Genomic DNA, 13190 nt, shown 5'->3' on the forward strand with positions numbered 1-13190 from the left:
TGACATTCATTGGTAGCTACGGCTGGATGGAAGCTAACGCTAAGTGGAAGCTGACATTCATTGGTAGCTAGGGCTGGATGGAAGCTAACGCTAAGTGGAAGCTGACATTCATTGGTAGATGGCTAAGTGGAAGCTAAAGCTGAATGGAAGCTAACACTTCATAAAGGCTAAATTTGCCTAGGCACTGCCACTGAGTGGGAGATTCATAATGGAGGCTATGGTAGCAGCTGGGCCAGCAGCTACTTCGGCCATTTATGACAGACAATCTCCCGCCACATCCGGAGACAAGTGTAGAGCAGATGAAGGCAGTTGATCAGCAGCCCGTTGGTGTTCAGGCTGGGTGCCTGTTAACGGGTCCCAATGTTTGGCTAATAGCTTCAGTTAAGCTCACTGTCTGTTCATGGGCCAGGAACAGCTGAGCTGCTTAAATGGGGACCACATTCCCAAAGGCCTCCTGCTTATTTAAGATCATCTTTGGAGCAACATCAGTCCATGAGCCGTGATAAGCAGCTCTGGGTAAAGTCTGTCCTCCATTAAACTAGCATTCCTGTCTCACTGAGTTCTCTTTTCATTCTACCAGCTGTTGAGCTGAACTATTCAGATTGGTGGTGTTTACAAAAAAAACACATAACACAAGATATGATTTCAGTTTTATATTGAATATAAGAAGACAATTAAGATTTGCACATTTTCCCATTATTTTGAATGTTTACGTAAAGAAATAAAATGGTGAGATAAAACACAGGCTAAATCCCACATCAGGCCGGGAAAGGGATCCTTCTGACAGTGTGATTTCAAGTTCTTAAAGGGTAGAGTGTGATAATCCATAAATAAAGACAAACAGTCGTGCATACAGAACAGGCAGATCAAAAACAGGGAGGAAGGCTTCACTGAAATGTCTCACGGTCAAAGAGTGGTTTATTGATAGGGAACAAAACAAAACACATATAACCTACATAATTTCAGGTCCAAAATGCCATGCACAGAAAACACAATAAATAAGCCATATAATTATAAACGTTCTTTCTCTGTGTCCTTAATGTGAAATCCCGTGGCCGACCCAATCCTGACACGACTCAAAAGGCTGGCAAGAACTCTCACGCCGGGCTCTTAGCACACTGGAAAGGTTTCTTATACAGTACTAAAGTATGAAATAACATTTAAAAACTGCTGTATTTATCCATGAGGACCTTCGTTCAGCCATCTTTCTCGGTGCCCATCCTTGTGAAAATATGACTGGAAAATCATAACAGTCCTTTTAACTCCTGTTGGAAAACATGAAAGATTAATGAAGAGAAAATGATGAGTATTTAATGGTCAGGAATAACACGCCCCCCTCCTCCGCTGAGTGGTTCTTACCCTGTTATCCTGCAGTTGTGGGTCTGGACGTAGGAGCCTGTATAGATGATGTCACACCGTACCACGTTGTTGGAGAAATCTGACTCCGGGACTTGGAAGGTGGGGTTGACGGTCACCTAGCGGGAGACGGCCAGCAGGTCAGTGAGGGGGGAGGCAAGCAGAGAATGAACTCCTCTCTCTGCCCTGAACGGTAACGCTGGGTTACCTTCAGGATGTAATTCCCAGGGGGGACGTCGGTGATGTCTATCCACTGGCAGTCGATGTTGGCATTGTAGGTGTCATAGCAACCGGGACTCAGTCCCTGTGCCAATAAAGATGTAGGTGGGTAAAGCTCAACTGCATCAAAATGACCACCGGTCTCCTCTTTTAACCAACTGTGAACATTTTTCAGAGGTAATGAACAAGGTTGGTATAGCTGTTCTGGTCGCCCTACCTGCGTGTGGGCTGTGCAGGCGTAGCGACGTCGGGTGCCGGGGTCACAGGATGTGTCCTCCAGACAAAAGCTGGCTTTGTGTCCCTCTGCCACCTTACGTCCAGTGGAGACTTCCAGCAAGTCATAGTTACTGAAGGCATCCATGCTGTGGTAGTGCCTGGGGGGGGGGTCACAGAATTGGAGAAAAATGGGGTGTGTCTCACAGTACCCCCCCCCCCCCCCCAACGGCATCAGGTGACCCAGGTGCAGTGGAATCATGGCGATCCGCGCCTTACCGAGTCCTGTAAAAGAGAGTAGTGTGAGGTCACACCCTGTCCAGTGCATACTCACTGGTGACAGCTGTGCCACTCCCACTGGTGCCTGGGTTTGAAGGGCAGGAAGTCAGCCGTGCCCTGGTTCTTCACCCTCTGAGGGAACCGCAGCAGCACCCTCTGGCTGATGTCACTCACGCCAGGTCTGTAAGCCGACCTTGGAGGAGGAAAATACGAAAAAGCATCCGTTTGTTTCGCCCAACATGCAGCTTCATTTAAAGCTATTAAAGATTCAGCGATGGCTGTGGAGATTACCAGAGAGGGTTTGTATAAAAGCAAACTTATGAAGCGCTCCTTCCCCAGCTAGTATAGGAGCCTGGCGTTCAGAAGCACAAGCACCTTGAAACTTTTAAGTCGTGAAGTTAATGCAGCGGTTCTTCGTTACCTGGCCAGGCAGTTCTCCTCTGCGGCACAGCGCAGCGCGTACATCTGCATGCGCTGCACGTAGGTGGACGCCTGTATGTAATAAGGGTCCGGGACGAGGTCCGGGAGTCCTGCAAGGCAGAGCGCACTCGGGTCACCATGTGAGCCGCAGGTACGCAGATCGCAGCCATCAATCGGAAGCTGGTTCAGCGTCGCGTCGCCCCTCACCGTGGTGAAAATACCTGGTACCGTAGCCGGAGCCTTGAGGACGCCGTCTGCGGGTCACAGATCTGCCGTTGGACGGGTAGACGTTATAGAAAACTGTGTTTCGGTGGATTTTGAGCGGATTCCGCGGGTCGTCGCTGGTCATGACCTCCAGGCTTCTCGCTTCCTCGTATTCCGAGTCTTCTGCGTTGTTTCGTGCGGGACTCCAAGTGGCCGTGTCCCCTTCTCCCTGGCTGACTAATCCGCTCCCCGACTGCGGGGCGGCAACGCTGCGGTGAAGGGTGGCGTTACTCCCTCCTCTGGGTACTCCGCTTCCAGAGAATTCAGGGTAAACCCCCGAAGGAGACGTGTTGGCTGTGCCAGGGGCGCCCGATGGAGAGCGCCGAGCGCCGGGATAACCGACAGCTCCAGATCGAGGAGGGGGTACCTGCTGGTATCTGGCACCAGAAAGGCGTTCACCGGGGGAAATATAGCGCTCACCGTCCCCTCCAAAGCCCTCGGGCTCTGGTGAATTTGCTCGTACCTGGTTGCGCCCCGGTGCGCCGTATTCAATTGCTCTGGCGGTAGCCGATCGAATCTGATGCTGTCCGATCGGAGGACGGCCGGCACCTTCCCTTACGGTGCTCAGGTACACCTGAGACCCCCTACGGCTCTGTTCCGGCGTATGGTACTCGGACCCGGTGCTCACCAGACTGTACACCTGGCCGTTATTCTCCCACTGAATCCTCTGCGTCCACGGTCCCGTACGGCCGCGCAACTGGTGCTGTGCGCCGATAAAGTGAACCAAACTTTGCACCACGTAGAATAACAGTTTAGTACTAGCCATCGCAACAAAATGAGTAATAAATATATCACCGACGAATAAATGGGTGGTTATTCTGCAAGGCGCCGTTGGGAGGGAATGGAAAGTGCGGAGCTGCTCCTGCAATCACGCAGCATGTCCTCATCCAGCACCCGGCAGTGCGTACGGGGCACCCATGACGGCCACTTTTATTATAACCAGTTTGCCCACGCATGCACACAAGGGGGCTGGGTCGGGGGACTCAGGCCGGATTAACCCCGTCGCAGCTATTGGGCGAGTTACGCCCATCGATTTGTTCGCGTTTGCCTAGTGCGTTCCGGTGCGCGTGTCACCAAATTTTAATACATTTTACAATTTAATTTAGGTTTAGAGTATTGTGTTTAAATACACTGAAGATGGATATTGACAAACACGGACAAATTTACTTTAAAAGTATGATCCTAATTATCAATATTAAAACATAAAAGTATTATTGGAAGCTCAAGAACTGAGCTTAAATTCACAGACCACAGCAGCGTAAAGATATAGAGTATCAAACATATAAATGTCGCAGTTTACCCTTGATCCCACTTACCCAATATCTACCCGAATCCTTTTCATGCAGTTTAAAGCTTCCATAATGAATTTATACAGGCCTAACAAATTTCTAATATAAGTGGACATAAGGAATTCTATAACTGATTAAAAATGTAATCTTTTTTTAAACGATTTATTGGCGTACCTAGAAATTATAGCCCCCCTGACAAAATGTCACCGTGGGCAATTTCACATATAATTTTATGCATTCAAGCCCCCCTGTCAAGTAGTAGCCCCCCTGAACCTGCCAGGGCGTCCTTACCTCAACGACGCCCCTAGATACAAGTGCAAATTCGCCTATTAAATAAATCCAGGTAATATCATTATTTGTCCACATGATGGCAGCACAAACCAATACGCGCTGGCCCAATACGAATCCTCCGCTTGTTATTTTCTGAATGTCCGAGCAACACCAAGAGCGGGAGCCCAGCTAGGTCACAGGGTGAGATGGCATGGGCCACTTGTGAAGGACAGTGGCTGTTTACCATGGTACAGAACACAGCGTCCCCCCACACACACTCGGTGTAAGGATTACTCACAGCCCATCAATGTCCGCAATGCCTGTGGTCCAGACGTGGTTCTCAAATAGCGTGGGGAGCACTGTCTACTGTCTGTCTATATACTGTGTTTATTTTAAAGATGGGAGGCAGATGTGAGTTGAAATCTAAGTTCACCTGCCCCAAGGGTGTCTTACACATCTGTATTCCAAGCAGCAGTTGCACCTAAGCTGGCTCCTTGACAGCTGTATGCTTGCGATGTGCTCTCTGCCTCGCTTGTGGAAACGCAGTTAGCTTGAGGAAACAAGGTCGTCACTTTCATCTCGCAGTAGGGAAAATCATCAACACACATTAAATTCACAGAGGGGCGGAAATTCCCACCGTGCATTCGTTGGTTTGTGCATTTTGTGCTCTCGTGCTCCAGTACAGATTGAGGTGCACAACATACCCAACCCAAAGGCGATTTATAGCCGTCTGGTTGACAAGCAGATGGAATCTGATGAGAAAGACAGCATCTCTGTGTGTCTCGGTTACCAAACTGATGGCTCTCTGGGAATCTGCAAGGCCAACTGCCAGATCCATTGTCATGCACAGATTTCAGCAAGAAAAAAATTAGTGAACAGTGCTGTGACTGAACTGAAAGACCCCAGGGAGCGTTTTTCACACAGATATTCTGATTCACAGACCACCGTGGGAGGTGTCCTCAAGTTTATTCCCACAGAAAAACATGACGCACAAATAGAAACACCCTCTACAGTAGGAGGCATTCATTTAACACGGTTAAAAAAGATTTTGTTGAGAAATATCAGCTAGCTAACCATTATTTACAAAAGGTTAATAAGCAGCGATGTTGATATTGCAGTATACATTGACACTGGAGTCACACACAGCTATTATCTATACCAGAAAAAAACACTTACGAACGCATTCATTCTATATTACCAAATATACAGACATTTATTTTTTGGAAGTCCTTATCGGTAACGAATACCCCCACCCCAATGTTTACTAACTTCACAGCATTTTACAAGGATGACGGAGGCGTATGTCCAGATTTATCAGTTACGTTGAGCTACAGCAGGAGACATTTACGGCTAGTTTAAACCACATGACCCGAGCGATGACATCGCCTCCGGTTCTGGTTCCACACGAGCCGTGAACGGGCCGCAGACTCCATGGGATGCTTGTCATTACTAAACCTTAAAGATGTCAGTTATCACAATTGCTTACTATTACAATGGAGAGGACTAAGAACCCACCACAAACCTTTGTAAGGATAAGCTGAAGAATGGCAGTCTACGTAGCTGGAAGACAGTAATCTACAGAAAACGTGACTTTAAAAATAAAAAAAACACTTTGCTTTCTCTGGTCATTTGTCCTGAAGCGTCACTGAGGTTCTGTCGGAGTGCTCCTTGGGGTGCTGGGGGCGGGAGGGGGGCTCTAGGCTGTAAGAGTATCTCAAAACCTGAGCCATAATGACTGATGAAGTCTTACACCCTCAACCTGATAGTTTTTCAAGCACAACTGATTTTTCCTTTGCAGAGCTGAACCGCCTCCCTCTTTCTGTGCCCAGGCTTCACCCTGCAATAAATAAATTATATAAACAAGAAAAATAACAACAATAAACATCTGTTTTATCGAGTATTAGGATCTAGGCATGTTCTACTGTTTCAAGTTTGATGCCTCAGCCAATCAACTGTGTTCAGTTTGATGCCCCAGCTAATCAGCTGTGTCCAGTTTGATGCCCCAGCCAATCAGCTGTGTCCAGTTTGATGCCCCAGCCAATCAGCTGTGTCCAGTTTGATGCCCCAGCCAATCAGCTGTGTCCACCCTGACAGAGCTCTTACCTAATGCTCAGCATCACTGGCCTGGCTCCTCGACTATCGGCGCAGGCCTGAAAACACATCACATTTTATCAGTCATGGTCTGAGCTTGTCCAAAGCTAATCAAGCAGCCTTATCTGTTAGCTGTACAGAATGGGAATACAGCCCCCATAGGCATCATAGACTGTCACCTGTGTGGGTGCTCTGAGGGCCCTGGCTGGGGCTGAACCGCTCCATCCTGCTCTTGCAGCCGCTCCTGTTCCTGCTCCTGAACTCGGTCCTGTTCCTGCTCCATCCTGAAAGCAGAAAAAATTACTTTGTGAGATATTACAAACACAATACCCTTTATCCATTAATCACTGCAGGACACTGTCGCTTACCTTTCCATTTGTGCTTTAAGCCTCTCCTCCTCGTACCTGGGGCAAAATGTGTCAGCAGTGAGAATGTGGCATCTGACCGACCTCACCTTCAAAAATTACTGTGGACACTGTAACAATATTTGCGATTTTATTCATTTTTATGGATCCAGAGTCCACTTTTCTTCTTAAAATACAGCTACAGTTATGTAATCCTTAATTCCCCTAAAGCAGGGGTGTCAAACTGCAGTCCTGGAGGGCCGGAGCCCTGTGTAGCTTAGTTCTTTCGCTGTTCCACCACAAATCATTTAGCTCAAGAGCTGTGTGGTAATTAGCACAAGTAGGTATGCTAAATGAGGGGAAACCCAAAAATGTGCAGGGCTCCGGCCCTGTAGGACTGCAGTCTGAAATCCGAGCCCTAAAGGAAAACGTAGTTTCTTCAGCGTACATAATCCAACAGCGGCCTCTAGTGGTGATGTACACTTACTGCACCACGCACTCCGGGACGTTCACGTGTTCCATTGGTACGATCTGGGCCAGCTCCTCCAAACTGTTTACGTAGCGGATTTTCTCCATGAATTTCACACTGTCCAAAACACAATTGGTGTCAAGTGGCCATGCACACTCATATTTCCTCCTCCTATCTTACATAAAGGCTTATTTTAAAATCAGGACCCTTTAAATTAATGTTCTATATATAGTTACTAATCAGTGAGCAGGTCTATAAATACACATCTGTAAAGATGACATCCCGTCCTCACCTAATGAATGGCCTGGAGATGGCCAGTACAGTGCGAATAAACCAAGAAGGGTGGGCAATTATCAACGATTTCAGATTCTTCCTCAACCTGCACAAAAATAAACAGTAAACAAAAATGAATGGATGAAAGACCACCCCAGTGCAAACAGTCAGTAGATATTTCAGCCAGTCATAAGTTCGTACCTCCTGTCAATCATCTGATAGCATTTCTTCAGCCACCCAATGCCTGGCATTTTCCTTCTGGGCGTGGCTCCGTTCATGTAGATAATCATGTAGTCCTCAGCCACCAGCAGCTCCAGGCTGCTTACCACATATCTGGCGTGGGGGGGGGGGGTTACGGTTGCTTATCAGGGACAGCTGAGTTCAGTATTCAGCTTTCAGTATTCAGCTTTCAGTGTTCAGCATTCAGTGTTCAGCATTCAGTATTCAGCATTCAGTATTCAGTATTCAGCTTTCAGTATTCAGCTTTCAGTATTCAGCATTCAGTATTCAGCTTTCAGTATTCAGTATTCAGCTTTCAGTATTCAGCATTCAGTATTCAGCATTCAGCATTCAGTATTCAGCATTCAGTATTCAGCTTTCAGTATTCAGCATTCAGTATTCAGCATTCAGTATTCAGTATTCAGCTTTCAGTATTCAGCATTCAGTATTCAGCATTCAGCATTCAGTATTCAGCATTCAGTATTCAGCATTCAGTATTCAGTATTCAGTATTCAGCTTTCAGTATTCAGCTTTCAGTATTCAGCATTCAGTATTCAGCTTTCAGTATTCAGTATTCAGCTTTCAGTATTCAGCATTCAGTATTCAGCATTCAGCATTCAGTATTCAGCATTCAGTATTCAGCTTTCAGTATTCAGCTTTCAGTATTCAGCATTCAGTATTCAGCATTCAGCATTCAGTATTCAGCATTCAGCATTCAGTATTCAGCATTCAGCATTCAGTATTCAGTATTCAGCATTCAGTATTCAGCTTTTATGCTGTTTCAGATGTTGCACAGTCACTCACAGGAAGAGGTTTTCCATGATGTACTGGTAGTTCGGGCAGCTGCTGTCTGGCAGGTAGCAGGCTGCAAACACGATGATGGCGTTCAGCCCCTCGCCGTAGTAACCTGTGAGTAGGAGCAGCCCCGCGTAAGGTGATGCGGAGTCAGGAGGCTGGGCCAGTGAGATGAGGGATGGGGGACTCACCGCCGTGCGTCACCACGCGCAGATACGGCCGGATGACCTGCATGTCGATCCGGTGCTCCTGTTCGCCAATGATCACCGTCCGCCACAGGCGCCCGTCAGCTCCGCCCTCACCGCCTGGCCCCGCCCCCTCACAGGGTGTAGCCTTGGCACTGGCCACTGGGGTGTCATCTAGGACATGTGACATCACGCTCCTCATGAGGGAACCGTATTTCCTGTCAGGAGCTCTTAGTGAAGCTTTTTAGGCCCCTCCCCTTAACCCCACGACCTCTGACCTTCCCACTCCAGCTCGTTGCCGCTGGTAACGAACTCGAGGGAGTCTGTCTCATCTGGAGTCTCGATGTCATCCACGTTGATGTCAAGGTCATCGGGCGTACCCAGGAAGTCATCGGACGGCGGTGAGCCCTCTCCTCGATCTAGCGACAGGCTCATTTCGGGGGCCGCCAACGTGCGGCGTTTCCGATTGGCTGCCGCCCCGGCATCCCCGCCCACATTCAGGAAAGCAGGTGGAGCTAAAGGGGAAAACTGACCAGGTTAAGCAGGAAGTTTGCAGACATAAACTGGGTGTCACTTAGCCAAATCCCAGGTGCTGTGCGCGATAAGCCGCTCAATAGATAACGTCACTGTAAGGATGGACTCCTATTGGCTCAGGAGGGGGTGTGGCACTACTCACATGTTCTCTGCTCGGAGAGCCCATAGGAACAGTCCTCACCATCCTCAGGAAGAGGCCTGCAGGACAGAACAGTTATATACTGCACTCAGCACTCAGTAACTGGCCCTGGATCAGTTTCACCATTCAGACTTGCATAAGCTATACAAAGCTACGGAGTCCATTAACGTGTCCAGACCAGTTTCTCGGACAGTGAGCTGGCGTGAAAGGGGGGCCCGGCTTCTGTGTAAACCTCCAATAATGCTGTGTTATGCAGAGGGTCACATGACTGCTTCATTACCATAAGTGAAGTGATGCTGTGTTACGGATTGCGTTACATGACTGCTTCAGTGCCATAAGAGAGGCTGTGTTGTGGAATGGGTCATATGACACTTCGTTTGCACAGTGCTTCCTTCCCTCACTGACAGATTAAAAGCTCTGTTTATCCCTCTTTTTTCATCAACTGCTGAACATTGGAAAAACTTGTGCTCTTGTCCTTTCATTGTCTGGCCTGTTTTTAATGACCTTTCATGGCCTGCGGTGCATTATGGGAAACAAAGCATGTTTAATAGCTCCAAAGACAAACACAAATGCACTGACAGGGCAGAAACACAACACAGCTACACAAACACAGCGCACTCACACCAACATGGCACAAATACACTCATGGGAGTTTTACTTACACAGAAATGTTCTGAGGGCAGAACAAAAAAAATGATTGGTTCAGAGAGATAAGCAATCAGACTGTACAGGAGGTGGGTCCAAGCAAATAGAGGAGGGGGGGAGAGACCAATCAGATGTCTTGGTCCCGCCTCTTCTAGTTGCTTGGACCCACCTCCTTTCAAATCTGATTGGTTATCTCACTCAACCCATTTTTTTTTTTTGTTCTGCCCTCAGCACATTTCTGTGTAACTCCCACAAGCCACAAATACACTGGTAAGAAAACTACACACCGCCGAAACACAAACACCCTAACACCCCCAGTAGGGGGCACACTCCAGGACGCCACATGTCTCGTACTACATGCTGCCCATGGATGTACCTTGGAAAGTCTTCGTCCTGCCACTCGTCCTTCACCTCCATGTTTTCCATATGTAGTCTTCACGGTGTCTCCCCCACCCCAGGGGAGAGAGTGGGAACCAAGGCAAGACACGCGCACAAATGCCCCCTTTGAAAGGAGAAAGGCAGCCTTTATGCAAACGACCGATTACTTCACCACAATATTTATCCATCCAAAATGACTCGTGCAGCCAAAATATTACCACACTGTCCCTATGGTTTTTCATGGTATAGGGTCAGCATCACATGCGGTTACTGGCAGAGGGGTCATGAGATTCTTTGTAGAGTTTATAAGTAAAAATTTAAAAACAATCAGCGAAATCTTGCCAGGGGACCCTTGCGCTGTTATTTTGGGGGTTGTAGTTTGGGAACCCGTGCTCAAAGGTACAAAGAAGCCTCACTCAGAAGTACAACAACCATTCAACAGAATATTGTTGCTGCTCATCCTTAGCTGTCACGCCCCCTGGTGTCCCGAAAGATTTTCAAGCAAGGACAATTTTAAAAGGAGTTTGCGAATTCAGGTCAGATGTGGCGACATCCGTCACCAGCCAATCAGCATGTGGGAATCTTCTGCAAAACCTCCCAGTCTAATTTGAGAGGCCGTGAGTTAATTGTCAGGCGAGACGGTGCGTTATATTTGCAGGACTGCTTCTCAGAAGCTATGTCCTTTTTCGGGTCTTCGTCAAGGTGACTGAGCGCATAATGCGTTTATTTGAACCTCTGAACCGGAGCGCAGTCACTGTCCCTTCACACCTCGCATCTGAGGTTTGAGAGCCGTTCGTATACTCGCATTTTACGCCCGCTGTATCCATGTCATGCCAGAATCACACGTACCACCTACTCTCAGTAACGTATTTAGTGTACTTTCAGGTGCATCTACTTTTAAACGGCACAAAATACAACTGCCCTCCTTCCGCTGACTTCACGAAACAAAGCAGTGTCCGAAATTATTCTGCACCCCGTGAGATGGCAACAGTCCGGCTTTCCGTCTTTAATCCCTGGGCGGAGACGCTTAACTGGATACGAAATGTTACCTAATCTGTACTACGCGCAATAAGTGTGTCACTGCTTTAGCGCCCGGGGAGGACGTTCAGATGGTGGAGGTGCTGTTCCCTAACGTAGCCTTAACTCGGAGAGTTAAAGGGGGACATGGCACTCACCCACGGACCGCTGTATCCTCCCCTGATCGTACCTCTCCTACCGGCTCGGTGGTCTTCAGTGTGCGTGGGACAAAAGATTCATGTCTTGCGTTGCCCGATCCGGGGTAGGTGTATCCACGGGCTGACAGGTAAACAAAGGCGCCCCTCCTCCCCACCGATGTCGATGATACCGCGTCCCGCTGCTGCCTGCTAGACCCCCATTTCAGTCCCGCCGCTGCTACGGGACCTGGTCTCCATCAGACATCAGGACTGCGCTTCTCCGTCTGCGGTCCACGCAGATCTCGCGTCAAATCCCGCCTCCCGGTCCATCGACGACAGCTTTCAGAAACCCCAGTCCAGTGAGCCCAGTCGTCCCGCTTAAACCTCGCGGCTTTTTTTGTTTTTTATCAGCGTCGTGGGTGTAGATCATACCCTTCTCCCCTTAAAGGGGGAGGCGACATTGCATCCAGTACAAACGTTCCGATCAACCCGTTTTTTTTTGCGCAGAGACTCCTGCGCATGTGCTGTTTTCCTGCATACACGCGTTTCTTGGTCGTTTCTGTTCCCTGGCAACAGCATCCCAACCTCTCTCACTCGCTCTCGATCCCCCCATTTCCCTGTCTCTGGTGACATCATGCCGACACTCCCTTAAACAGTTGGACTTGGTCTTTGGTTTCGAACAAGCGCAGATGTAGAGCAGCAGTATCCTTCCCTCTGCCCTTTCTATCCTCTTGAACGCCGACCCACAGAGCGGGATCATCCGGCCATACGTTCCCACTATACGGCAATAGTCCGGATTTAATCCTCATACCTCCTGTTGCCCTAACCTACGGCGGCGATGTTCCCACAGTTATTTTTGGAACATCTGACTTAGGAATCTAGTGATGTCTCCACATGGCTCTTGCATTAGTTGGAGCGAGAGTTTCTCCGATGAGATTATATTCCTCTGTCATATGCATAACATACCGGAGAAAAACTAAACCGTAGCAAATTCATTCATTCGCCTCCTACACTGGTCAGTCAGCGTGGTGTTCTGCGGATGACTTTGGTGTTTTTTTAGGAATACGCGAGCAGAACACGGAACCAGGTGGCCGTAGGCTACAAGTAAAATAGAGATAGAAAATATGAAGGTGTGCAAATAAATATACAGACATATAAAGGACAGACAACACGATGTAGGGTACAAGCAGCTTTGGGGTATGTGCAATTAAGCTTTCAAGTTCCAGCGAGCTTCTTGATTCTCATGGATCTTTATTTAGGAGGGCAATAGCATTTGCTAAATAAAGACGCATGAGAAGCACGCTGGAACTTATAACCTATACGTTTCATTGCATATACCCCAAAAATGTTTTGCTAACCTTTACTTATATGTGTACATGTTTGTTTATTATTTGCACGCCTTTATGTAAACCTTCGTTTCACTTTTTGATATAGTTTTTGTCTCGATTCTACATTTCATGCCGTCACCTGCACCAAAACAAATCCCTTGCGCTTTTCTGATTCTGTTTCAGAGCTGAGTTTAAACGAGACACTGCAGGTTACCCGAGTTAATATGCTTTTCGCATATTGCAGTAGTTTCGTGCCGAGTAAAATAAAAGCATATTTTCTCAAAGCGGCTAGCTGTCTCCAAATTCCAATGTCTTTTAAAAGTTCT

At 47.8% G+C, this 13190-nt stretch overlaps 2 protein-coding genes across 2 annotated transcripts; both read right to left on the reverse strand.

The window, feature by feature from the left end:
* Nucleotides 1-640: 640 nt before the first annotated feature.
* Nucleotides 641-3667, reverse strand: loxl5a (lysyl oxidase-like 5a). The gene is made up of 7 exons (XM_023818915.2): nt 2695-3667; nt 2489-2597; nt 2123-2260; nt 1793-1949; nt 1565-1660; nt 1360-1475; nt 641-1265 (listed from the first exon to the last, which is right to left on the reverse strand). The coding sequence occupies exons 1-7, from the start codon at nt 3515-3517 to the stop codon at nt 1259-1261; spliced, it is 1446 nt and encodes a 481-aa protein (XP_023674683.1). The 5' UTR covers nt 3518-3667; the 3' UTR covers nt 641-1258.
* A 1590-nt stretch (nt 3668-5257) lies between these two features.
* On the reverse strand, nt 5258-12230 carry LOC111847595 (caytaxin-like). Its single transcript, XM_023818934.2, has 13 exons — nt 11558-12230; nt 10381-10506; nt 9363-9418; nt 8965-9201; nt 8693-8860; nt 8511-8613; nt 7689-7820; nt 7507-7593; nt 7233-7331; nt 6770-6805; nt 6581-6685; nt 6414-6460; nt 5258-6147 (listed from the first exon to the last, which is right to left on the reverse strand). Exons 2-12 carry the CDS (start codon nt 10428-10430, stop codon nt 6427-6429), a joined length of 1107 nt encoding a protein of 368 aa, XP_023674702.1. The 5' UTR covers nt 10431-10506; nt 11558-12230; the 3' UTR covers nt 5258-6147; nt 6414-6426.
* Nucleotides 12231-13190: the final 960 nt, after the last annotated feature.

This window comes from Paramormyrops kingsleyae, chromosome 21, assembly GCF_048594095.1.
Source record: "Paramormyrops kingsleyae isolate MSU_618 chromosome 21, PKINGS_0.4, whole genome shotgun sequence".
NCBI classification, from domain to species: domain Eukaryota; kingdom Metazoa; phylum Chordata; class Actinopteri; order Osteoglossiformes; family Mormyridae; genus Paramormyrops; species Paramormyrops kingsleyae.

Coding starts and splice junctions, on each gene's coding strand:
- loxl5a (XM_023818915.2), bottom strand. CDS start 3,517: ATGGCTAGTACTAAACTGTTATTCTACGTGGTGCAAAGTTTGGTTCAC. Junction 2,261..2,488: donor GAGGAGAACTGCCTGGCCAG/GTAACGAAGAAC, acceptor TCCTCCTCCAAG/GTCGGCTTACAGACCTGGCG. Junction 1,950..2,122: donor GAGTGGCACAGCTGTCACCA/GTGAGTATGCAC, acceptor CCCCCCCCCCAG/GCACTACCACAGCATGGATG.
- LOC111847595 (XM_023818934.2), bottom strand. CDS start 10,430: ATGGAAAACATGGAGGTGAAGGACGAGTGGCAGGACGAAGACTTTCCA. Junction 9,202..9,362: donor GCTCTCCGAGCAGAGAACAT/GTGAGTAGTGCC, acceptor TTTCCCCTTTAG/CTCCACCTGCTTTCCTGAAT. Junction 8,861..8,964: donor CAACGAGCTGGAGTGGGAAG/GTCAGAGGTCGT, acceptor CACATGTCCTAG/ATGACACCCCAGTGGCCAGT.